At 51.2% G+C, this 23812-nt stretch overlaps 1 protein-coding gene across 1 annotated transcript; it reads left to right on the top strand.

Annotated features, from left to right (window-relative positions):
- The first annotated feature begins 5390 nt into the window (after positions 1–5390).
- On the top strand, positions 5391–23173 carry CACNG5 (calcium voltage-gated channel auxiliary subunit gamma 5). Its single transcript, XM_054644927.2, has 7 exons — positions 5391–5525; positions 9996–10299; positions 18508–18775; positions 19322–19408; positions 20282–20422; positions 21061–21206; positions 21588–23173. Exons 3-7 carry the CDS (start codon positions 18568–18570, stop codon positions 21843–21845), a joined length of 840 nt encoding a protein of 279 aa, XP_054500902.1. The 5' UTR covers positions 5391–5525; positions 9996–10299; positions 18508–18567; the 3' UTR covers positions 21846–23173.
- The last annotated feature ends 639 nt before the right edge of the window (positions 23174–23812 follow it).

Raw genomic sequence — 23812 nt, 5'->3', positions numbered from 1 at the left:
ACTTGCAGTGCTCATTACTGGTCCCTGAGTCAGTGCCTGACATCCCAGCAGAGGTTGCTGCACAGTCTGATGAAGGACAGGAAATAATTCCAAAGCCAATTTAAAGCACCCTACCTGGGTGAGGAAAAAAAAGCCAAGCAAACAACCCCAAAGTGGAAGTTTGCTTAGAAATATTTCAGATCTTCCTCTTGCCCATCAAAGATGGCAAAAATCACTTGTCTCTTTACATACTGGGCAGGAATTTTGTGTCTGTGTTTGAGAGAGAGAGAGTTTGGTCCACATCTGTCCTATCTTTCCTATTTTTCCTATTTGGGGCCTTGATCCATTCCCCCTTACCTTGCTCCCCTATTCAGAACACTTCATAAACCCAGTGCCCATAACAGGGAGGCTTCCTAATCCACACAAAACATTCTGCAACAATTTATATAAAACCTCATTAAAGCTTCAACATTTCCAGGGACACCTCCAGAAAAACACTCTTTTAACAGGATGCATTTGCTTCTCCTCCAAGTGTAACTGTGTCTGGGACTCTGACTAGGAATGATCTCAGGGAAAATCCACCAGAAACAGCTATAAAAGCAACCAGCAAGGGCAGAAGGAAGGAAAGGCCAGCAGTGAGAGCATCCCAAATCCCCTTGGATCATTTCCTGGTCCTTTTGGGATAAGTCATTTAGCATTCTTGTGCCTGATTGACACTAACATCATTAAAAGGTTGGTAATGAATTTCAGTGCTATATAAATCACACGGAAAACTATTACCCTTAATACCAGCGTTACGAGGCTTTAATAATTAATGTCATCTGAACCTGTTTCCAAAACATGACCTTTGAAATCAGATTGCTGTGGCCAGAGCCATCCCTCATCCTGCAGGAGCTGTTTCCAGCCAGCCTGGTGGCTGCAGTGGGGCTGTGGATGGCTCCAGGGCCATTTGGGGCAGCTCCCAGAGGGGCCCTGTGCTGGTGGAAGCTCCACTCCTTGTGCAGAGGATCCCAGGAAACACCAGGAGTGAGAAAGAAGCACTGCCAGCATCAATTCCCGCTCGTCTGGTTGTAGGGCACTGCCCTGCAGGGTGAAAGGGCAAAATGTGGGCACTCCCTGCTCTCTCAGACTCCTTCCCTCCTGCGTGGGGATGCTCAGATCCCCGGCAGCCTGGGGTGCTGGTGCCTGCCTGGAGCACCAAAGGCTGCACCTGGAAACCTCCTCAACTGGCCCATCCTCCTCTTTGACCAGCTCAGTTTAGCCCCCAAATGATGACAGAGGGTATTTTATTTTAAATAAAATCCCTAACTTCCATTCACACGTGTGCCTTTGTTGTTCTGTGACTCAGAGCTGCTCGGGGAGGCTGCGAAAGGCTCCACACATTTATGTTTTTTCAGGCTTTCACACAGCATGTGGGTGCTGGGTTAAAAATAATGTGGCACCTCTCCTTGAGCTTCCTCCCAAGCAGCAGATCCAGGCAGAGGGATGTGCAGGGGAAACAGCAAATGGAGCTGCAGCTCCAACAGCCCACAGAGTTAATTCCTTTAATTTAGTCATGGTGCAAGCAGGATGTGAAAACCCTCCCAGGGAGAGGGGAAGGGCTGGTGTTCTTTGGTGCTGGGAGTTTTATGTCTTTCCCTGTTTAGAGAGTTTGAAAAATAAAGCAACAACGCTGCTGGGATAAGGAGCAGAAGTTGTGCTGAACTCCTTCCACACCTCAGGACCTGGCTGGGAGAGCCCACCCCACCTGCACAGGGCTGGAGTGCTCAGGTGTGCCCACCCCAGTGCTGGAGTGCTCAGGTGTGCCCACCCCAGTGCTGGAGTGCTCAGGTGTGCCCACCCCACCTGCACAGGGCTGGGAGTGCTCAGGTGTGCCCACCCCAGGGCTGGGAGTGCTCAGGTGTGCATCCCAAGGCCAAGATGCTGGTGCCAGTTTTGCTGCCTGTAGGGGATGCAGTGTGGGTAAATGAAGGTGGTATAAAATGTGATCATATCCCCTAAAGAGCTGCAGCTGAACCAATCACCAAAGATTAGGAGCAGGCCTGATGCTAACAGGCCACACCTGTAGCCAATAAGAACAGTGTTATAAAAGAGTGAATTGGTGGGAACTGGAGTCAGTTGGCAACTGCAAGGGCCAGGAACAGTCAGTGCTTAGAGGAGCTGCCTATGAGAAACATTGAGGAGGTACAGAACTCTGGTGATATGGAGTCTTTGCCCTATAATGATAATAGAACTCTCAATATACGAGACAACAGCTGCCCAGTGTGAAATACCCCACAAACACCATCCAAGAGAAACAAAAATCTCTAAAGTCTCCTTTAGGAAGTGGTTCCCAGCCCCTGGGAGCTGCCCTTGGGTTTCCCTGGGTGTGGTGCTGGGGCTGCTGCATCTCTGCCCATCCAGTGCCCCCCCGAGCCTCCCCCAGCCCTGCTGCCCACGAAATGACAAAAACAGCAAGAGCTGAGCACAGAGCATCCCTCACCTCCCACACAAGGCACAGCAGCTCCAGCATCCCAGCTTGGTGCATTCACCTGCTCACTCCCCTCTCTGCTTGGGCAAACGCTGAAACCCCTGGCTGAGCTCCCCTCCCTGTGCCCAAAATGCCTCTCCCAGCCTGGTCTGCAGGTTAGATTGCTCAGTGGCTGTTGTCTGACACCAGATCAGAGCCATGGGTGGGCTCAGGGGTGGCTGCCCTTTGCTGGGTGGATTTGCTGTCCAAATAATTCAGCACAGAGCAAATCCGAGGGAGCAGGAGGGGAGGCAAAGCTGAGGTTTCATAGCAGCTGGTGGCCCAGGCTGACAGGACCAGACCTTTTATTTCATAATAACCTGAGTGCCTTCAAGGCAGCTTCTATTGAAAGGAAAAGACCAGGAAAAAGCATCCCTGCAGATGTCACCTGTCAGCATCAAACCCTTGTAGCTGAAATGAGACGTGCCCACCACCCCCAGAGCGCTGCTGCCAGCCCAGGGAGAGCTGCTGGAACAAATCACTTCTGTTCTGAGCCACTAATGAAGCTCAAATCCCTCCTCAGTAATAAGGTTTGACCTTGGGTGCATCCTAAAAGCTGCTGCTGAGGTGTCCATGGAGCTTCAAGCTTCCACGCTGATTAAAGGGTGCTACAAAAGGCAGCTGCAGTGCCAGGGGCTGGGACAGAGCCCAGCCCTGCAGAGTCTGGCACAGCTGGGGGACATCCTGACCTGGGCAAGGTCCCACCCAGCTTCACTTGGCCCACGTGTGGCTGTGGAGGAGGATCCACAGGAGGAAATAGCCCAGAATGAGCAGTGAAAAGTGAGGAAGGAAAATGATGCTGCCAGCTGGTGATATGTGAAAGAATTAACTGAACCCAGCTGTTGCAGGACTTGCCAAAGTCCTGCCCCAAGGCCTGGGGGGATGCTGGGAAGATGCAAAGTGCTGATTGTCCTGTCTGGGACAGCCATGCCAAGCTTCCATCCAAGAGAAGGATTTTGCACTTCACTGGTTTTTCCCATCATCAGGGAAGTTCCTGGCATGGGGAGGAATTCTGGAGAGCTGCTGATGAGGTGGGAGGGCTGAGCTGTGCTGCTGGGGGTTTTGGGAGGCATCCCTGGTGCTCTCTCTGATCCTGGCCTGTGGGAAATGCTCCTGGTGATTGTGCAGTGCTTTGGGCAGGGGCTGCTGTGTGGGACAGGCGGCAGCAAATCCACCCAAGGGTTTCAGTGCATCTGCATGGAAACAAAGGGGAGGGGAAGAAACTGAAGCTCAAAATGTGTATTTCTAATTGATTATATGCATGGCTGCTGGGGGCCTCTCACACTGTGTGGTTAATTATGTCACTGTGTGAGCTGCAGCTTTATTTGTGCTGCACTCCAATGATCCTGCCCAGAGCCCAGGCAGCAGCAGAGCAGGTTGTCTGTCAAGAAAAATGAAGGTCTGCTTTGTTTGGGTTTCTTTTTAACAATATAGAGAAAAGAAGAACGATGAGCAGCCAATTACTGTGATAAAATCATCTACCCTGATAGCACATGGGGAACATCCAGTTCTAACAAGCCTCCTGTAGATTTGTGATTTTATTGGCAATTCCCTGCTCATGATCTCCATCCCAGGGAAGCCTCCTTCTCCTGGGATCCCCAGAGGGCATTGCCCCTCTGGATGCCTTTTCCAGTGCAGAATCCATTCTGCTGACCAAACCCCTGCTTTGTCCTTACTGTCAAACCCCCAAGGGATTTGCTGCTTTAAATTATTCCTCAAATGGGAATAAGAGCCCAGGAAAACATGCTGAATTCACTATAATTTAAGTATTGCTGCAACTTTGTGTGAAAGAACTTATATAATAAGTTATGGCACGAGTTTTGTAAGTATAAATAACCAGAAACCTCTTACTGGGAGGCAGTTTTGTACCAGTCTGGATCTGGAACTTGCCTGTTTTGGGCTCTAGCATGTTCTGGTTGAAGAAATCCAAACCTTCACATCTGCATCAGCTTCTCAAATCAAGCAGAGCTCACCAAGCCTGAGCACGGGGCTCCATTGATTTCAAACAAGCCACCCAACAACACCTCCTGCGCATCTCAGAGCTCACTTTATTTTGGGTTTTTCTATTTCAAGCACTCCTGTTTTGCTAACTGGGGACGCCTCAGCAAAGATGCAGCACGTTTTAGCCAGGGAGCTGGGGACTGTGGTGTGTGAGCAAAGCCCCTGCAGAGAATGAGCTGTCCCTGCAGAAATTTCCATAGAGCCCCGAGCTCCAGGTGCTGGCATGGGCTCCATGAGCTCCCTGGGCTGGCACCTCCTGCAGCACGAGTTCCTGCATGGTGGGTGACCCTTTTCTTGTCCTCCCTGCTCCATCCAAGGAAGTGTCCCATTGCTGGACACCTCCACGGAGCTGCCTCCTTCTTCTTGGCTCTGCCTCCCATTGTCGCTGTGTTTTGGCTGAATCACCCAGTCTGGCAGGGGTTTCCAGAGCACACAGCACCTGCCCCTGTGTCCCTCTCTCCTTTAGCCCTGTCTCTGTCCTGCCTGTGTCCCAGCCCTGCCAAGCTGGCTCTCCCCAGCACACCGGGCTCACTGCCCTCCAGCCCTGCTGTGTCCCGAGCTGTGCATTTCACGCCGCTGCCCCTTCCCCGGGCCCAAAGGAGCGCTTGGAGCAGAGTTTGGGCAGGTGTGGGGTGCAGGGAAGGGAGGAGGCACCGAGGGGCAGGGGCAGGGCTGGCTCCCACCCCTGCTCCCGCTCACAGCTCAGGGGCGGGAGAAGGGAAAGGAGGAAAAAGCGGGGAATAGAGAGAAAGTGGGGAAATACAGGGAAAGGGTGAAAGGAGAGGTAGGAATGGGGGGATAGAGGGAAGCGAGCGGGGGGTGAGGGTAGAGAGGAAGAAGGGGTGGATGGAGAAGGAGGGAGGGGAGGGGAGGGGGAGGGAAGAAGGGGAGGATGGAGAAAGGGATGGAGGGAGGGAGGGGACGGGGGCACGGAGGGGAGGGAGAGGTGGGCTGGCCCCGGCGGCGCCATGTGATGCCCTCTCCTCCCCGGGCTCTCCCGGCGCGGAGCGGAGCGAGCGGAGCATCCCCGGGGCCGGTGAGTGCCGGGGCCGCCGTGGGGAGGGCAAGGCTGGGGCTCCCTCCGTGCCCGGGCCCGGCTGCCCCGGGAGCGGGGAGGGGAACGGTCCTGGGATGGCTTCGAGGGGGCTCCGAATGGGATGTAAAGCGCTGAAAGTTTAAAGGCGAGGGAAGAGGGACCAGGTGCGGAGCCGCAGGGCTCAGGGCACTATCCCTGGGCTTTCCGTATTCCCCATGGAGCGGGACCCGGCCGGGAGCGGCGCGGGCACCGCCCCGGGCAGCATCCGCCGCATCCCAGCGAGCCCCGGAGGTGCCCGGGGAGCTGCCCGGGGCTGGCACCGCTCGGGTGGCGGCGTTTGGCTCCTCCTGATTCCCCACGGAGGGACCTGAGCACGAGGAAGGCGGAAAATCCCCGAAATCCTCATCCCTGGGCTTCCCCCGCAGGCTGCTCAGGCAGGGGCCGTGTCTCGGGGGGTGCTGAGAGCATCCCCGTGCTCAGGGCGAGCTCGGAACGTTCTGCTCAGGAACGGATGCGTGCTTTTCCCAGGGAACGGGAAATCTGCGGGAAGACGGGCTGTGAATGTTTTGCAGTGTAGCAAAACCCTTGGAGAGGGGAGTGAGAATTGAGCGAGGATATCTGAGAAAAACCTGACCTGGTTCTTAAGCGGAGTGAAGGAAGTGCCGGGGGTGAGGGGAGAGGCTGGGTCGGATCCGGTGTTACCATAAGAACACGGAGCGAGCGGGGACCTGGCGCCTGTCCTCACTCCACGAGCCCCTTATCCACAGCCAGGGGAAGGTGGTGAGATGATGTGAGATGTGAGATGATGTGAGATGATGTGAGATGTGAGCTGTGGTGCCTCAGCCGCCGCGGTGAGCAGGGAGGCTCTGTCAGACACGGCCTTGGCTCCTGATAAATCGCCGGATGTTGGTGGAACTTCCCCAGCCCCTGGCACGGGATGCTCTGTGCAGCTTTCAGGGCTGGGGCTGCCAGGCACGGAGCTGCAGGAGCTCCTCAGGGGTGCCCAGGGACCTCAGCACCGCTGTCACCGCTGTGTCCCCGTATCCCCAAACCCCCCTGGGGGAGAGGAGTCCTCGTCGGGTGCCTGCACGGTACAGGTGAGCCTTTGGAAAGGGCAGCAAGGGTGCTGCATTCCCTGAAGACAGCACAGCTTCAGCCAGAGCCCTGCTAAAGACCATTTCAGCTAAAGAAGAGAATTTCTGCTGAGTTTCCTGCAGCAGCAGCAGTGAGTGCTGACCCAGGCTGGCAGCTTTGCTGGAGGAGCATTCCCGTTTCTCCATCACTGCTGCCCTTTGGCTTCACAAGTGCCTCGTGTCTGGGCTCCTCTCTGGGGCTCCTCTGCCACCGTTTGAGCAGCACATCTCAGTCTGTCGTGTCAGGACCCACCTGAAAAGCCCCAGGGCAGGAGACTGGCGCTCAGCAGCCCCTCCTGAGCCATCACACCCTGCCCTGGGCTGCCCCAGGTGACATCCAGGGCACAGAAATGCCCCTGCCTGGGGGCTTCTCTGATTCCTTGCTGTATTCTTGTAGCTGTTGAATATATTCATTGAGCTGAATGAATTTCCACCTGGCAGCATCCATAGCACAGCTTTTGCAGCTTCAGCTTTATTTATGGAGAGGGGAGGGAATATAAAGTACAAAAGAGAAATAATGCACAAGCCTGCAGAGATTTCAGTGGTATCAGTGAGCTGTGTGAGGCTGGAGTGAGCACCAGGAGCTGTTCCTAAATCAGCTGGGAAGACTTAAACCCCTGGTTTTACACCCCTGGGTTTAACATGGCAGTTTAAAAATAACTTTTGACCTAGAGCCCATCATCTGGTTATGTGGGGATCTTAATCTCACTGAAATTAAAGACAGTTTGGGTTCTAGGTGTGTTCTAGAAAGATGGTTTGGTGTCAAAGGCACAATGATTTTTAAAGCTGTTTAGTCACAACTTCTGATATTTGTAGTAAAGTATTTACTGGCAAAATGGAATTTTTGCAAGGACAACACACATGCCTTCATCAGGCTCAGAAAATGGGTTTTCACAGATGAGTGGAGTTTGTGTGTGGTCTTTTAGGAAGACAGGAATTACAGGGTTTTTTATTAATGAGAGAGCTATTGCTTATCAGTGAAAAACCTTGTTAGAGCTGTGTCAAGGCTGCACTGAAGGCATTATTGGGGCAGCACAGCAGCTGCATCCACTGACCCAGGACAACTTGTGGATAATTCATTTCCCCACCCATCAGTGCTTCCTGGTGCATCCCCATCCGCAGGGAGCAGAGGCTCAGGTCTGCCAGGGCAGGACCTGCCTGGTGGCCCTGGCTCCTTCCCAGGAGACACAGAATGGGGAGGACAGAGGTTCCTTTTCCCTGCAGCAGCTCTGGCTGGGAATATCAGGTCAGGTGTGGGTGGCAGGAGAGGGGCTGCTGGGTGGGTACACAGGGAACAGGAGAGGAGCAGAGGCAGAGACCTGGCACACACAGCCAGGCCAGGTCTCACCTGGGAAGAGATGGAGAGGAGTGAGACCAAGCCCATTCCCTGCCTGTTCCCACAGAATTTGCCAGGATGTGGCTGCACCTCCCTGTGCTGAGCAGGACAGGTGAGCCCATGGCCTCCTGAGCACCCCGTGCCTGTTCTCAGGCTGCTCCACCTCCTGCATGGCTGTTCCTGCCCTGTCTGCCCTGTTAAATGCTGGAACTGGCAACAAATGTTGCTAAAATCTGGGTGGTAGAAAGTTTAGTACCTCCAGTGATGTATAAATACTTGTTATGTACATTAATATTACTAATTATGAAACCCCACAAGCTGCATAAAGCAAAGACCTTTCCCATGTGAAAATGGGACCAAATTTTAGTGGCTGCTCAGTGCCAGACCTGGGGAGCTGTGCATGAAGACATCACCAACAGCTTCCAAGGAGCTGTGTCCCAAAATGCTGGGGCAAAACAGCTGGAGCAGCTGCTGGCCTTGGTCACTGGGTTCAGTGGCAGCCACTGGGTTATGAAGTCGTTTGTCAGAGGTGTGGCTGACACAGCCCTTGTGCACTTTGTGCCATCATTTCAGTGCTCAGAGGCTTTGCAGCAGAGCTGGTTTCCAAGCAGGGAAGAGGGATTGCAGTCTCCTGGCTAACGAGGCACTGCTCCCTCCCTCCATCCATCATCTTTAACCACGCTGAGGGATGCAGGTCCCTGCAGCACGTGCTGCCTGCCCCGTGTGCCACTCTCTGCAGCCCTCAGAGAGCCCAGGGCCCCAGGCATTTCTGCCTTCCTCTCATTTATCTCTCTGCAAATGCTCATGAAACCCCTCCAGCACTGGTGAGAAGAGCGGGAGTGGGGGAAGAGCTGTGGCTTCCTGCCTCCCCAGCTCAGGTGCCCACCAACACAGGGAGTGCAAGAGCTTTAATTAGCTCTTGATGCTATTTTTGCCTCCCAGCAAGCTTAATTTAGCTCAAGCTGTCATGCAGTGATCATTAAGGGGGAAAGAATTGGGGGTGTTGTCCCCTCTCTGCTGAGCAGCCTCAGCTCCTGAGCTCAGGCTGCACCTGGAGCTTTTCTTAGACCTTGCACAGTGTGAGTGTTTATAGCCCAGAGACATTTCATGGACAGCCCTTGAAGTGCTTACCCTGAGTTTGGGGGCTCTGCTCACGCCCACTTCAGTTCAAAACAACATCAATATCTTACAGAAGAGGTGCTTGAGTGCTTCAGTCGTTACCTGCCTTGCTGCTGGAAGGACACAGAAACCTTGAAAAGCTGCAAGGAAGAGGATTATTCTCCCTTTTTTAATCTAGAAGGCTCTTACAGGACTTTGTGCCAACTCAAATGATACTTGGAAGGGGAAAAGGGCCAGCTGTTAAAGCTTTAACAGCCCCCCAGAGCAGCCCAGGCTGGTGCTGGAGTGAGTGGATGTGCAGGGCTGAGCCAGGGGCTCTCCCTCATGCCTGGGTCTGTCCCTGTGCCGAGGGCAGCACGGTGCTGCAGCCTGAACGGGGTCACTGGATCGTTGGGGTGCTGCAGTTTGTGCCTTTGGGATCTGAATGCAGGCCCCAGGCACCCCAGGCAGAGGTTAATGGGCAGCACAGCCCCCATGGCAGCGAGGTCCTGCAGCCCCTCTAGCACAGTCCCCAGCTGCTCTGCCTTGCAGCATTAGATATTTCCCTCTTTCACTGTGCTTTTGTAGCTTTTTGTAGGGTATTGAAAGCAGCAGTTGGGCTCAGGGCCCTGACTGTGAGCATTCTGACACACTGTGGGTAGGAGAATTCTGTGTCAGTTTTGGTAGGGAGAGAGGGCTTTGGGAAGAGCTCTGCAAAGGGCAGGGCTCAGCTATTGTTAGGGATGTAAACTCTGAACAGATATATTTAGGTTAGACCTGGAGAGCTGGACCTGGGTGTGTGGGCAATATTGCAAGCTCAGAGCTTTATCTCCGTTTTCCTCTCAAGAAATGCACTTTATGCAATTTTTGCACTTTGTGTAATGCTTTTCTACAACACCCCAGGGCAGGAGCTGCCAGCACGTGGATGCAGAGACCTGCCTGCCATCTGCCTGTCCCTGTGTCCCAGCACCCTGCAAGCCTCCTGTGGGTCAGTCAGAGGGGGAGAGCTGAGCCTGTGCCCTCCCTTCAGCTCCTGCCTGATTCCAGAGCCATCCCACTCCCAGCTCCTCCCACACCATCCAGCAGCTGAAGCCCTCAGTGAGGACCCTCATCCCTGCAGCTGATCTGCCAGAGCTGCTCTTCCCACCTTCAGCCCCATCACAGGCTCTCCTCTTGCCAAAGCATCGCTTCAGCTGGGTTAGCAGAGGTAAGAGCCTGAAACACCCAGGGAAAGGGAGACACGTGGGTGGCATGGCTTCTATAAAAGTTTTGTGGGGGATATCTCTGCATCCAGAAGGACCATGTGAATGAGGCTGGCTGTACACACACAGGCTGTGAACCAGGACCATGGGGGCTGCTTGGTGGATGATTTTATTTGCTGGAAGCTGCTGGGTTCATCCCAAGCCATTAGTGTGAAAGAGCTGGAGCAGTGCCCATCACTCCAGCGAGTGCAGCAGCCTGGCAGAGATGGCCAGTTTGGGAATTGGTCTGCTTTGAGGGCTGGGGTGGAAAATAAATCTCAGTAACTTCTCCTTTGACCTTGGGAATATCATTTGATCTCTTTATATTTGGAGCTGAGGTGGGCTGAGTTATCAGCAACAAGCTCTGCAAACCTGACCCAGGCAAAAGGGCAGGTTTTGAGCAGTCCACAGCAAAAAGGCTGGTGTGAGATAAAGAGGGAGAGGGAAGTGGGTCAGCCTTGCAGATTCAAGTTATGGTGCTTTCTATACAGCATTTCAAGTTATGGTGCTTTCTATGCAGCATTTCCATCGCTCTTGCACTGCCATGGCAGGATTTTTTTTCACCAAACTGTAAAAAATAACTCTGGCAAGAAATGAAGCACAGGAAGTGCTAAGGAAAAGCGAACTTCTCAGAAAAATTATGTAAGTCAAGTTTAAGAGAGAAAATCCCAAGTAATCTCATTACCAAAATCAGTTAGTGGTGAGCCTTGCAGTGTGTGAGCTCACATGTGGTTTCTTACTGATTATTTATCAGGTGCTCCTGGTGTGTGATGACAAGCACAAAATTAATAGGTTTGTTATTGCTGTGGCTCAATCTGGGATTAAATAACTCATAACCAGCCTTCTTTTTATTCATTTATTTATTTGTAAAGCTTCCCTGGAGAGCCTGTGTGCCCATTGATCCAGCGCTGCCGTGTCCGTGTGTCGGTAATGGCAGCGCCGGCTGCTGCTCCCAGCTGAGGGGAGGCTTTCAAGCCCAGTATTGATCCTTTTGAAGTTTGTTTGCTCATAGTCACAGTTACAAGCCCTTGTTCAAACTGCCATGAGATGGGCTGTTTTATTTCTTAATATCAGGCTAAACCTCCTCCACATCAAAAAGATTTATTTCTGCACTGAATTTTTCCAATACGTATTTTCTGTCTCCGAAACCGAGCTGACATTTCTGTGTGACACTAATGCAGCTCTTAAAGCTGCCTGAGGTATTTCAGTCTCCCCGTGTGCCAGGGGAGTTGGTGGGTGCCAGCAGCCTAGGACAGGGCACCTGGAACACTGTGGACCAGCTCCAACCCATGTCCTCTTTGGAAATTCCCTTTTCAATGAAAACAGGAGATGCTGCTTTTCTCTGCAGCCATCTCTGCTCTCTTCAGCTATTCTGTGGAACCAGAGCAGCCCTGTGCTCCTCTCCTGCCTGCAGCACACCTTTTCCAAGCTTCAGGAGGGACTGTTTCTTCCCAAGCAGTAATTCCAAAACCAGAGCTATCTTTCCCAGCTGCCCAGTTTTCCAGGTCAGGTTTGTGGATTTGCTTCTCCTGCGATCCCAGATGGAGCCGTGGGCGCTGCCCTCACCATCTCCTCCTCTTCCTCTCCTCAGCTGTGGTTAAAATCAGCTCCCCATGTGCCCCTCACACTGGTCCAACCTTCCCTGCCAACCCAAAGAGCCCCAGTTCAGCTGCCCTCAGGCTGCATCCTGCACACCCTCTTTTGGGACTGAAGAATTTGCACCCTTTGGGTGCTCCATGAGCTCGGTGGGATCATTCTGTTTCACCAGGGTTATTAATGACCAAATCAGCCTTTTCTGGCTTTGCTCTGAGGGAGCCAGGGTGAGCTGTGCTGTCTGAAGGAGAGTGACAGTGCAGTGGTGGCCTGGGCACGGTCCTGCCTGCCTAAGCCCTGCCAGCTCTCAGAAGTTTTGCTCTGAAAGAGCTGCTCTCCTTGACCTATATTTTTTTTTCTCACATCCATGGCCTGCATTGTGTCCTGAGGAAGGGATCACACTGCTCGAAGGCCCTTTATTTTTAGCCAGCCCAATTTCTTGTTGCAGCTTAGTGGGATCTGGTCCTTTCAGTTCAGCTCCATCACAGCTCGTGCTCTCCAGCATTTGATTCCTCCTACCCAGGTCCCTGATGTTCTTTGTACATCCATTGCTCACTCAGAGGGTTTCCTACTCACCTTTCACTGGCTTCATTCCTTCTCCTTTATGTCCTGCTCAGCCTCTCCCACTGCTCCAGATCCATGGCTGAATCTCTGGTTTCCCTTGGCTCTTGGTTTGCAGCATGGACCAGGCATTCACAGCCACAGGCCACCAGACTTGTCCTGGACCTCAAACAAACCCTCCACAAACAAACCCTTCCCTCCTGTCTGCTCTGATAACCTTGGCAGTGCTTCCCTTCCTCCAAATGTCAGGAAATTGGAAATGATGTCACATAAAAATCAATGGCTTGGCCCTGCTCCTTCTGCCTCTACCCAGGGCAGGAGGGAGCTGCTGTTTTCTGGTGACCCAGAGCAGTGATTTATTGATGTGACCCATCCTGTCCAGGCAGCTGACCTGTGCTATATTCATTTTTCTCAGCCCACCCACATAGCCCAGAGCAGTGGCTTGTGCTTGGCATTAGGCCACAGATGTGGGCTCAGAAATCTGCCCAGGATATTTCCTTTCTGTGACTGTGGAGCAGCAAGTAAGGATTTACTCCAAATCTGGGTGAGCTGCATTAGAAACAAAGTGCTCATTTCTCCAGTGCTCATTTCATTCCCCAAAGGATTCAGGCCCAGCAAGAGCCATGTGCTGTTTCCATCAGCAACTGTTGCTCCAAGGCAAGGAGAAATTCATTATGAAGACTGCAGATTACATTGCAGACTGCCTTTATTATTCCCTGGACTACTACCAGAATGCACAGTGTGAGCAAGGGAGCAGGAGCAGTTCTGAGGTTCCAGTTCCTGGAAATCGTTGGGGCTCTCCTGATTTAATTTAAAATCCAGCTCCTGTTGGAAACCAAACAGCCATAGGAAGCATAACACAATTGATAAAGGTCACTGTGGACTAAATCCTTCCTGGTGATCAGGCCAGCTCCTGTTCTTGTCCCTGAAAAACCTTTCCCTTGGAAGCCCTGTGAGTCCCCCAGGGGCTGGACCTGGGGCAGGTTTGTTTCAGGCAGAGGCTCTGCACCATCCCTGCCTGCAGGAGCATCGGGGCTGGGACAGGCAGGACAGACGGACAGGAGAGATCTCTGCAGCCAGGACATGGAACTTGGGGTTCATTGCAAAGGGCCCTGCTGGGAGCTGCCAGGCACAGCTCAGAGCAGGACTGAGAGAAGAGAGGGGCAGAGAGGATGGGAGGGTAAGAGAGTAAAAGCATAAGAGAGCAAGGTTCCCATTACAATACAATAAATCTTCTTCTGTATTGAATATTCTAATTCTCACTAACCACTCTAGTACAAGATACAAATCCTACAGCATTTACATACAGCCTATAAGAATCATTCCATTACCACACTGTGTTACATTTTAAACCCTAAAAACTCCTCTTTGGGCCCCTTCTGCCAAGCTGGCAGGGTCTGCTCTGAGCCTTGGGCCTGTCTGCAAGCAGAGGGTGTTGTTCCATCAAAAGGGGATCACCTTCAGCTGGCCACACCATTGTTTTCCAGTTGATCAGTAACTGAGGGATCTCAAAGCTTGCTTTCATTTCAATCTGCTTATAGTTTCCATATTCTCAAAATCTTTTGCCAGACAATCATATTGATAAGGCTCTCCTGTTTCATCTTCCCCAACACCTATCCCTGTTCCCCATCACATCAGCTTGGATTCTATGTTCCAGCAAGGCAGAAATAGGCACCAGTCTCTAACACACCCATGATCTCATGGAAATTGAAGTGTGAGAGGGAAAGGAATGAGGCAATTGAGAGGTGCAGCTTTGATGCCTGACCCCTGTCCCTGCTGCTCACATCACATCAACAGAAATGAGCCCAAATGGGTCTATTTTCCAGTGCCTGATATTGGTGGACAGCAAATCACAGGAAATACTTCATTATTCCCCTCTAAGTGTCTTTATCCGGACCTTCACATACTCCCCACTATGATTTTTGGCTCGTTATTAACTAAAATGTGCAGGGAGGATGGTTGTTGATGATACATGAGCCAAGAATAGATCCCAGCTCTTTCTACCATTTTGGCACCAAAATGCCAAGAGGGATGAGACACCCTGTAGTAAATGCTGTTCATTTTGAGGCAGCAACTAGAAAATATGGCTCTGGCTGAGCTAGGGAGAAGAATGGATGAGCAGGAGGATCTGTGTTTTGGCTGTTTGATTGCTGAATCCAGTGGGATCCATAGAGATGGGAAGTGGCATCTTCCCTGGGAAATGGCAGCTGCAGGGCTGATGTGCTTCTCTGCCCCACAGCCACCAATTTCTTCTCTGGCTGCTGTCTCCTAATTCTTCAGGGAGAAAAGAGTCTGAGCATCCTCTCAGCACTTGGCTCCTTGCTCCCCTAGCAGGGAGGTATTTCTCCTGGGAACACATCTTACTTTCCTTGAGCTGAGGGAAGCATTAAATAACATTGAAAATGAGGCTGGTTAGCAAAGCCAAAGGTGGAGGGAAAGCTTGCAGGAGTGTGAGCTGGAGCACTTTCTTGGGCTGTCTGGAGACAGCAATCCCCTTCCTGTCGGTTGGAACCTTCTGGGAAGAGGCTCAGTGTGAACGTAGGAAGAGCCAAATCTTTAATTTCATATGGAAGGGAATTGTCAAAGCTGTTGCAGCGCTCGAGGGTGAGAGTACATCTGCTTCCTACCAAGATGTACTTGCCTGCTTTGGACTCGAGGTCAGATCTGATAATTAAAGACTCTCTCTCCTTCTCTGCCTTTCACTCAAGAATTTGATACTCTTCCAGCAGCATTCCCTGCTTTTCTCTCTTCTTGCTGCCCAGAGCAGTGAGCTGGAGGGGCAGACAGACCTTGGATCTTGCATCTGTTCAGTAAATGCCTTTCTTTGGACTCCACAGTAACTACAAGTTTCCTTCATGTTAATCTAAATGAATCTGCTGCAAACACAACCCAGGATGGGTGTGGGGAGCTGCTGCTGTGGATTTGTGAGACAGAAGTGCTGGGGATGAGCACTGCAAGAGCTCAGAGCTCCCCAGAGCACTGGAGGAGCAAAAAACCTCTCTCAGCATCACCTACTCGCTTTCACCATGAGGGAATTATGGCACAACATTATCCTTGGAGGCTTTCAGGTGTAAAAGTACAAGCTGTGAGGACTTTTGGCATCTCTGAGAATCTGTGTAAGCAATGGAGAATTAATCTATTTGCATCTGAGGCACTAGAAGAAAAAACACCCTCCTCCAGTCTGTTTGACCGTGTTGGAACAGAGAGTTGTCAGCTCCTGGTCCAGGCAGGATTTGTGTCTCCTGATTTAATCACTAAACCCACCACCCTTACTGCAGTGATAACAGCAACAGGACTTCTCTCCCAGGGAGTCTGCTCACCAAGGGGGCACAGGAGTGATGGAGCCACTCCTGAGGGTGTGAAACAAAACCAGTGCAGCTCTAAAGGGAGTCCTAGGAAGATGCAGCCTGCTTAGAAAGTCAGTAGCTTTTGTTGTCTAGCTGGATTTAGATATCTTTTCCTTACTGCTTGCAGTGCTGAATAGCAGCAGAATGTGCCTTGGAATATACATGACCTGGCACTTATCTGTGATTCATTCTGCCTTTACAGCAGCAATCAGTGGCACTATCTGCCTCCTTGCTACTCCACACAAGACCATCTCTCACATGGATCTTTTTCCTTTTTGCTCTTTTTCTTTTAATCTTCTGTTGCTGTGGGTTCCCCTCCACCCTTCCCCCCATACCAATTTCACTTTTTCTCCACTGCACCAAGAACTCTGATTTCTGGTGCTATTTTATCAGTCTGCAGGGCACCATAGGAACTGCTAATTTGCCCAAAGTAGCAAATGTGCAATAAAATAATAATAATTTAAAAATATGCTATACATAAATGACATGGGCATGAGAGAAGCTTTTCCTTTAAGGTTTTCCAAGGGCCTGTCTGCAGTTCTCTGTCCTCATTTCCCTGCCTCCCTCCAAAGCACAAGGTGGGTTTGGACAAGGGAGGGTAGTGGCAGCTCTGGCAAGAGCAGTACAACAACAAAAAACCAGATTATTGTGTCATGCCACTCTGCTTCAAGTTGTTTGATGATGTCATAAATGTAGCACGGCTTTTGCAAAATTAGCATGATCTCCTGATTGGTGGATCTACCATGGAAGTAGAAAAGTGGCAGTGTTGGAGGGGAGAGGGATGGTGGTGGGAGCTGCTCAGGGCTGGGCTTGGTCCAGCAGTTAAGAGCAGCTTTGTTAATCCTTGATCGTGGTGTCAGTGATCCTCAGCAGCTCCTGTGCCAGGGACTGGCAGCTCTTGATAAGGCTCTGCAGGGAGATCAGATAAGATGCTGCCTCCATCCTTGGGGGGATCAGTGCCAGCTCTGTCTGGAGCAGCAGGAATTCACCTGCAGCAAATCCAACAGGAGCCAAGGAAGGAGCTGCTCCCATTCCTGTCCATACTGTGTGTCTTAGTTTGGAAAGACAGGTGTCTGCTAAGGAAGGCAGGAGCCTCCCCTGAAATGGAAAATGTAAAACCCTCCCTCCAAATTGCTATGAATTTTAAATTAAGGGGCTCTCAGGCAAAAATATGGGAGCAGGAATAACAGTTCTTTACTAGGGAGGAAAATAAAAAGATAAAATGAGCAATGCAGTAAACCAAAACAGCACTGACAGAGTCAGAACACAGCCTGACACCATGTGGGTCAGGGTGCTGGCAGCAGAACCATTGGAATTGTGGCTCAGCCCTCCTGCAGTGCCAGGGCTGGTTCTGCTGGAGCAGGGATCCTGGAGAAGGGTGCAGTCTCTTCCTCTGAAGATCCAGTGGAAGGGGCAGCTGCTGTTCCTCTGGGAAATCCAGTGGAGAAGCCGTGCTGGTGTTCCAGAATCTCCAGATTATATCCAGGCAGGAATGCTTGGCTGGTGTTCCAGAATCTCCAGATTATATCCAGGCAGGAATGCTTGGCTGGTGTTCCAGAATCTCCAGATTATATCCAGGCAGGAATGCTTGGCTGGTGTTCCAGAATCTCCAGATTCTATCCAGGTAGGAATGCTTGGCTCCTCCCTCTGGGCTCACATCTCCCAGTGGGACGCTGTAGTTCTTATCAGCCATGCAGTGACATTCAGTAGCTCTTATCAGCAGATAATGCTGTCTGGGGAGACAGCAGATGTCCCCCCAGAGGGAGGAGTGGTTGCAGAAGAGATAAGGAAAAACTGCTCACTTAACAGAAGACAGCTGCCATCCAGATGGCAAATAGAATACAATTTGCTTGGCAATCCAGGACAGTGTGCCATTGCCCATCCAGTCCATTCTGTGCCATTGCCCATCCAGTCCATTCTGTGCCATTCCCCATCCAGTCCATTCTGTGCCATTCCCCATCCCATCCATGCCGTGCCATTCCCTATCCAGTCCATGCTGTGCCATTCCCCATCCAGTCCATGCTGTGCCATTCCCCATCCAGTCCATGCTGTGCCATTCCCCATCCTGGCCGTGCTGTGCCATTCCCCATCCTGTCCATGCTGTGCCATTCCCCATCCCATCCATGCCGTGCCATTCCCCATCCTGTCCATGCTGTGCCATTCCCCATCCCATCCATGCTGTGCCATTCCCCATCCTGTCCATTCTGTGCCATTCCCCATCCCATCCATGCCGTTCCATTCCCCATCCCATCCCTTCCGTGCCATTCCCCATCCCATCCATCCTGTGCCATTCCCCATCCAGTCCATGCTGTGCCATTCCCCATCCTGTCCATTCTGTGCCATTCCCCATCCCATCCATGCCGTGCCATTCCCCATCCAGTCCATTCTGTGCCATTCCCCATCCAGTCCATTCTGTGCCATTCCCCATCCCATCCATCCTGTGCCATTCCCCATCCAGTCCATTCTGTGCCATTCCCCATCCCATCCATCCTGTGCCATTCCCCATCCAGTCCATGCTGTGCCATTCCCCATCCCATCCATTCTGTGCCATTCCCCATCCCGTCCATGCCGTGCCATTCCCCATCCCAGCCTGGCATGGAGCAGCAGTGTGCTGGGGTTTGGTTCAAGCTCTGGCTGTGTCAGTGATTGTTCTGACGGCTCCTCTCAATCCAGGGCAGAGCTTTGGTGGCTCCGTGCTGGGCGCTCCTCCCGTCCCATCCCGCGGTGCTGCCGATGCTGTTGGCGATGAGCGCCTGCAGCAGGAAGGCGCTGACCCTGCTCAGCTCAGTGTTCGCCGTCTGCGGCCTCGGCCTCCTGGGCATCTCCGTCAGCACCGACTACTGGCTCTACCTGGAGGAGGGCATCGTCCAGCCCCAAAACCAGACGGCCGAGATCAAGCTCTCACTGCACTCAGGGCTCTGGAGGGTCTGCTTTCTGGCAGGTAGGGTCAAAAACATCCCCTTGGTTCGTTGTGTGTCAGTGTCACCCGGCAGCAAAGGGCCAAGAAAAATGGGATTTTTAGAGGCTCCGTCCATCGCTGCTTCCAAACTCAGGCACAACCTTTGGTAAACAATGTCATCTCTTCATGCCTGACTGTAAGAGCCCAGAGGATAAATCTGCCTTTGCACACAGGCTTAGGTGAGTTTGCTGCTGCCCTGCCAGACCCCCTGCCCTGTTCCAGAGCTGCAGCCATGATGCCTTGGGCAGCAGCTAAAAACTTTCCATTTCATCCCTGCAAAATTCAGATTCAGGTCAGCTGGACCGTTCCCTCCACCTGTGCCAAGTTTGATGAAGCAACTTGGCTGCAGGGACAGAGCTGAATAGAACCCAAGGGAATGGGAATCTCAAAGTGACCAACCTGAAATGTCACAAAGTTTCAGCTGCTTAGGAAAAGTCAGGGGAGAAGTGAGGAGCTCTGATATGGCCCCTGGGATGATTTTAAACCCCCTGGCTCCGGAGTTCATGTTTTTGTTCACATCTGCCATAGGTGAGGAGCGTGGTCGGTGCTTCACCATCGAATACGTCATGCCCATGAACATCCAGCTGACCTCTGAATCCACAATCAACGTCCTGAGTAAGTGATTTGGTGGGGTTCCACCCTTTACATCCGGCAAATCACTGAGTCCCAAGCACTAGGGACTCTTCCCAAGAAATCTCCTTTGTGTCCTTGCCAAGGAAGCTCTGAGTTCCTTGACAGTGCTGCCATACAATGATGCAACTATGTTTTTTACTATGGGAATTGCCCAGAGTTCTCATAAGCTTTTGGGGACATCCCTTTCTAATGGCAGGATGGCCACGGAGGCTCTAAGCTGTACAATTTCCTGTCACTGGCTATTCAGCACTAATGATTATCAAAGTGTTTGGCTTTCTAGTCTCCTCTCCATAATTTACAGCTGTATTTATTCCCTTGCAATTTTACACATTATATAGCAGGATGAATTGAGGATGGAGTGTCACAGCTCTCACGATGAATTCTGCAGTCATTTCTGAATTAATAAATAGAAGGGTTTTGAAAACACTTATGCAGTGAAGCTAGAGAAAAATGCAGGTTCTGGTGGTTTCCTATGCAACATTTCACACAGGAACCCTCAGAAATGCAATCAGCAGAGTCACCACCATGGAAGTGGGACACTGGCATAGGTTGTCCAGACAGTCTGTGGATGCTGCATTCCTGAAAATGTTCAAGGCCAGGTTGGATGGAGCCTGGAGCTACCTGGGATAGTGGAAGATGTTCCTGCCATGGCAGACAGTTGGAACATATGGTCCCTTCCAACCCAAACCATTCTGTGATTCCATGTTTTACTCAGCTCATTAGCAAGGAGAGAAACTCAGACACAACATGGTCTGAGCAGGAGGGTTGGAACCCTCTCACACAGCCAAGCACATTACTCATACTATTTAGGGAATATTAACCTGTTCCCACTTCCCTCTGCTCCTCTCTCATCAGAGATGATCCGCTCTGCCACCCCCTTCCCTCTGGTCAGCCTCTTCTTCATGTTCATCGGCTTCATCCTGAGCAACATCGGCCACATCCGGCCCCACAGGACCATCCTCGCCTTCGTCTCGGGGATATTCTTCATCCTCTCAGGTGAGATCTGCAAGCCAGGTTTTCTCCTGACAGCCCTTGAGCAAGGAGCACGTTTGCTTTCTCCTGACAGCCCTTGAGCAGGGAGCACATTGGATTTGGTAGCTGCTGGAGCTCTCCTAACCTGCCCTGGTGGCTCCTTGTTGGACTCATCGCTCCCAGCTCAGTCCCACAGCCTGATCAGACCTTGTGGGACGGATGCAGAGCTTTGTGGAAATGTGGGGAAAGGCTGCCCAACCCATGCAGGAGCAGGTGCTGGGGCAGAGGATGCTTCTTGTGAAACATCAGTCGCAGAAGAGATCTGAAACTTCAAACTGCTCAGTTGGGCTGTGTCTACATGAGAAAAGTGAATATTTTATTCATGGTGTTGGGCAAGTGCTATACAAATAGCTGTGACAGCTGAGCTTTGAAGCAGCTCCTACTGGAGTCAGATCTCTCCTCCCAGTGCTCACATGTTTCCCTGAACAGGGAATGTTTGACTGGAATGAGAGGATTTCCCTGGGTTGGAGCAGCAGGAGCGCAGCTCCTTTCCCCAGTTATTACAAGCACAAGTTTTTTTACTTTCCCCCAAAGCCAGGCCTTCAGGAAGGTGCTTCTTCAGCAGCTTCATCCCTGAAGCATTTCCCACTGTCCTTCCCCAGGTCTGTCACTGGTGGTGGGGCTGGTCCTCTACATATCCAGCATTAATGATGAGATGCTCAACAGGACCAAGGACTCGGAGTCGTTCTTCAATTACAAATACGGGTGGTCCTTTGCCTTCTCTGCCATCTCATTCCTTCTCACAGAGGTACCCGCACCCTGTTTGAAGTGTATTCCATTCCCAGGGGTGGGCAGACTGGGGCTGTTGGCAAAAAGAGGGCTCAGACAGGGTTTAAGGGAGGGCTGGGAGGGTAGAGGGGTGAAGGGGACATGTAGGGGGACAAACCCAACCTGGAGCACTGGTGGGGCGTTTGGTCACAGTTTGGTGCCAGGCATGAAGAGCAGAGATGTGGCTGTGCTGCATTATTCGCTGCACAGATCCATGGGCAGGGAGGTGACGGCACTCGTCACCTTTTGATGCACTTTTGAGCATCAGCACAGCCCAAAGCAGGCGATTTCTGTGTTGTCCCCCGTGGGTAACTGTGCACCGGGGCCGGGGAGGTTCTCAGGCCGTCTGTCTGTCCCGCAGAGCGCCGGGGTGATGTCCGTGTACCTGTTCATGAAGCGCTACACGGCCGAGGACCTCTACAGACCCCACCCCGGCTTCTACCGGCCCCGCCTGAGCAACTGCTCCGACTACTCGGGGCAGTTCCTGCACCCCGACGCGTGGGCGCGGGGCCGCAGCCCCTCGGACATCTCCAGCGAGGCGTCCCTGCAGATGAACAGCAACTACCCAGCCCTGCTCAAGTGCCCTGACTATGACCAGATGTCCTCGTCCCCGTGCTGAGCCCCCCGGCCCCGCGCCCCTCCGGCAGGCGCCGCGCCCCGGCTCCGTTTGTCATTTTTTTAGGCCGCTCTTTTCTGGCCAATTCTCTATTTATAGGAGCGTAAATATAACCAGAGAGATTGGTTATATAACCAATAGTGTAACCTAGAGAATTGGGATGTTTCCCTTTCTTTGGTTTTTTTTTGGGTTGTTTTATTCCTCCCTGCATAACTAAGAATCTCTCCAAAGTCCTCCTCTCTCAGCTCATCCTGCTGAGCAAACAGCAGTTCTGCCTGGGGGATAAATCCAGGGCTGGACTCAAGAGCAGGAAAAAGAAAATAGAGTAGAACTAAGGGAAAAAAAGGTGTATTTTTTGGTGTAGGTAGGTAGGTAGGCTGATAAAGTTTGTGCATTCGACTGTATCATTGAATTCTATATTTACTGGCCCGAATGCCAGCAGGCATAAAAGATTTGTGTAACTTTCCAAAAAACCAGCATTAGAAAAATATAAATTTTGTCTTGACTGAACACTTATTGGTTGGTATCTCTCACTGCTGGATATCACCTCCAGGCAGGCTGGAATGGGAAACAGCCATCCTTCCATGACATCCTTCCATGGACACCAGCAGCTTGTTGTTCCTCCACGGCCACTTGGAAACTGTTGCTTAAATATCCCACGTTAGACTGGAGGCATTCTGGGATGCTGGGCTGGAGGGATGGCTCCAGCACCCAAATTTCCTCTGCCATCCTACAGACAGGAGGCCTGAAGCATAAATGGGAGAATTCCAGTGCAGCATTGAGTGGAAAACAACCTAAACCTTTCCCATGGGAAACATCAGGTGCAGGATTTAGAGGAAAGAAGTTATTTCAGTGAAAGGCAAGACCCCAAACTGGTGTAAAGCGATGTAGCTGAGATCGTTGGTACAAATCCACTGCAGCAAAATAGTTGGCTTATTTTACATTTTGGCAAGAAAATGGTATTTTTGCTTTTTTTTTTTTTTTTTTTTTTTGTGTGTGTGTGTATTTATTTTGAGGTTTTAAGTTTGAAAATTTCATATGATGCTTTGGCATTTTGGCCTTAGCCAGCTGCCAGGGAAAAACACCACTGCCACTGAGGGAAAACAAAGGGCAGGGAAGGAAAAGGCCGTGATCCCTCATGCAAGCCCCAGCTTGTCACCTTGCAGGAGAAAGAGCTTTGCCCAACTTTATTTCTGTTCTTGTTATTTTAAACCTTTCTGAAAATTTCCATTCTGCAGAAAAAAAGCCAGTCTGGGGATTCTTGGTATATTTGAGCTTGTTTTGTGTTACTGTTAATTAAAAGAAATAGAATATATGCAGTTTTAACCTCATTTGTAGCACACTGCGTAATGAATGTTGGACCTCTTGGTTGTTATTATTTAATATTATTATTTATTATTTGCTATTAAATATTTATTATTTATAAACTCCTCCAAAGCAGGGTGCAGCACCACTGTTTGCATCCATAACAACACCCATTCCACAGGCCATCACTGCAGAAGTGTATCCAGCCAGCTCTGGAACAGGATTACTCCTCTCCACTTCCTCCAGAGAAGCAAGTAATGCATATTTAGTGTATATCTGGGTAGATTCCTAATTTGCAAAGCTTTAAAATCAGGGCATCTTTCTGTAGACACAGTTCTATTCACCCTCAGTTTCTGTATGACCCCCGAGCATTTTTGTGCTCTCACTGAGCCCCAGTTTTTAAGAGCTACGTGACAGGTTGGCTGCTGGGAAGGTTCAGGCACTAAAGCACAGCCCAGCCCCACCCTCCAGTAACAAATCTGCTGGTCCTCACTTGCCCCAGCCTGACAAACTCTCAGTTTTCCATCAGGATCCCCATATTCAGTGTGAATTTGGCTCCAAAAACCCACTGCAGTTCACAAGCAATCCTTTTGAGTTTCCCAGGGGCTGATCTGGTTTGCTGGGCTTGATGCTGGTGGTTTTTTGGTGGCTCAAGTCTGTTGCCT

Source organism: Agelaius phoeniceus, chromosome 19 (assembly GCF_051311805.1).
Source record: "Agelaius phoeniceus isolate bAgePho1 chromosome 19, bAgePho1.hap1, whole genome shotgun sequence".
Classification (NCBI taxonomy): domain Eukaryota; kingdom Metazoa; phylum Chordata; class Aves; order Passeriformes; family Icteridae; genus Agelaius; species Agelaius phoeniceus.
This window is presented reverse-complemented; position numbering and strand designations above follow the sequence as displayed.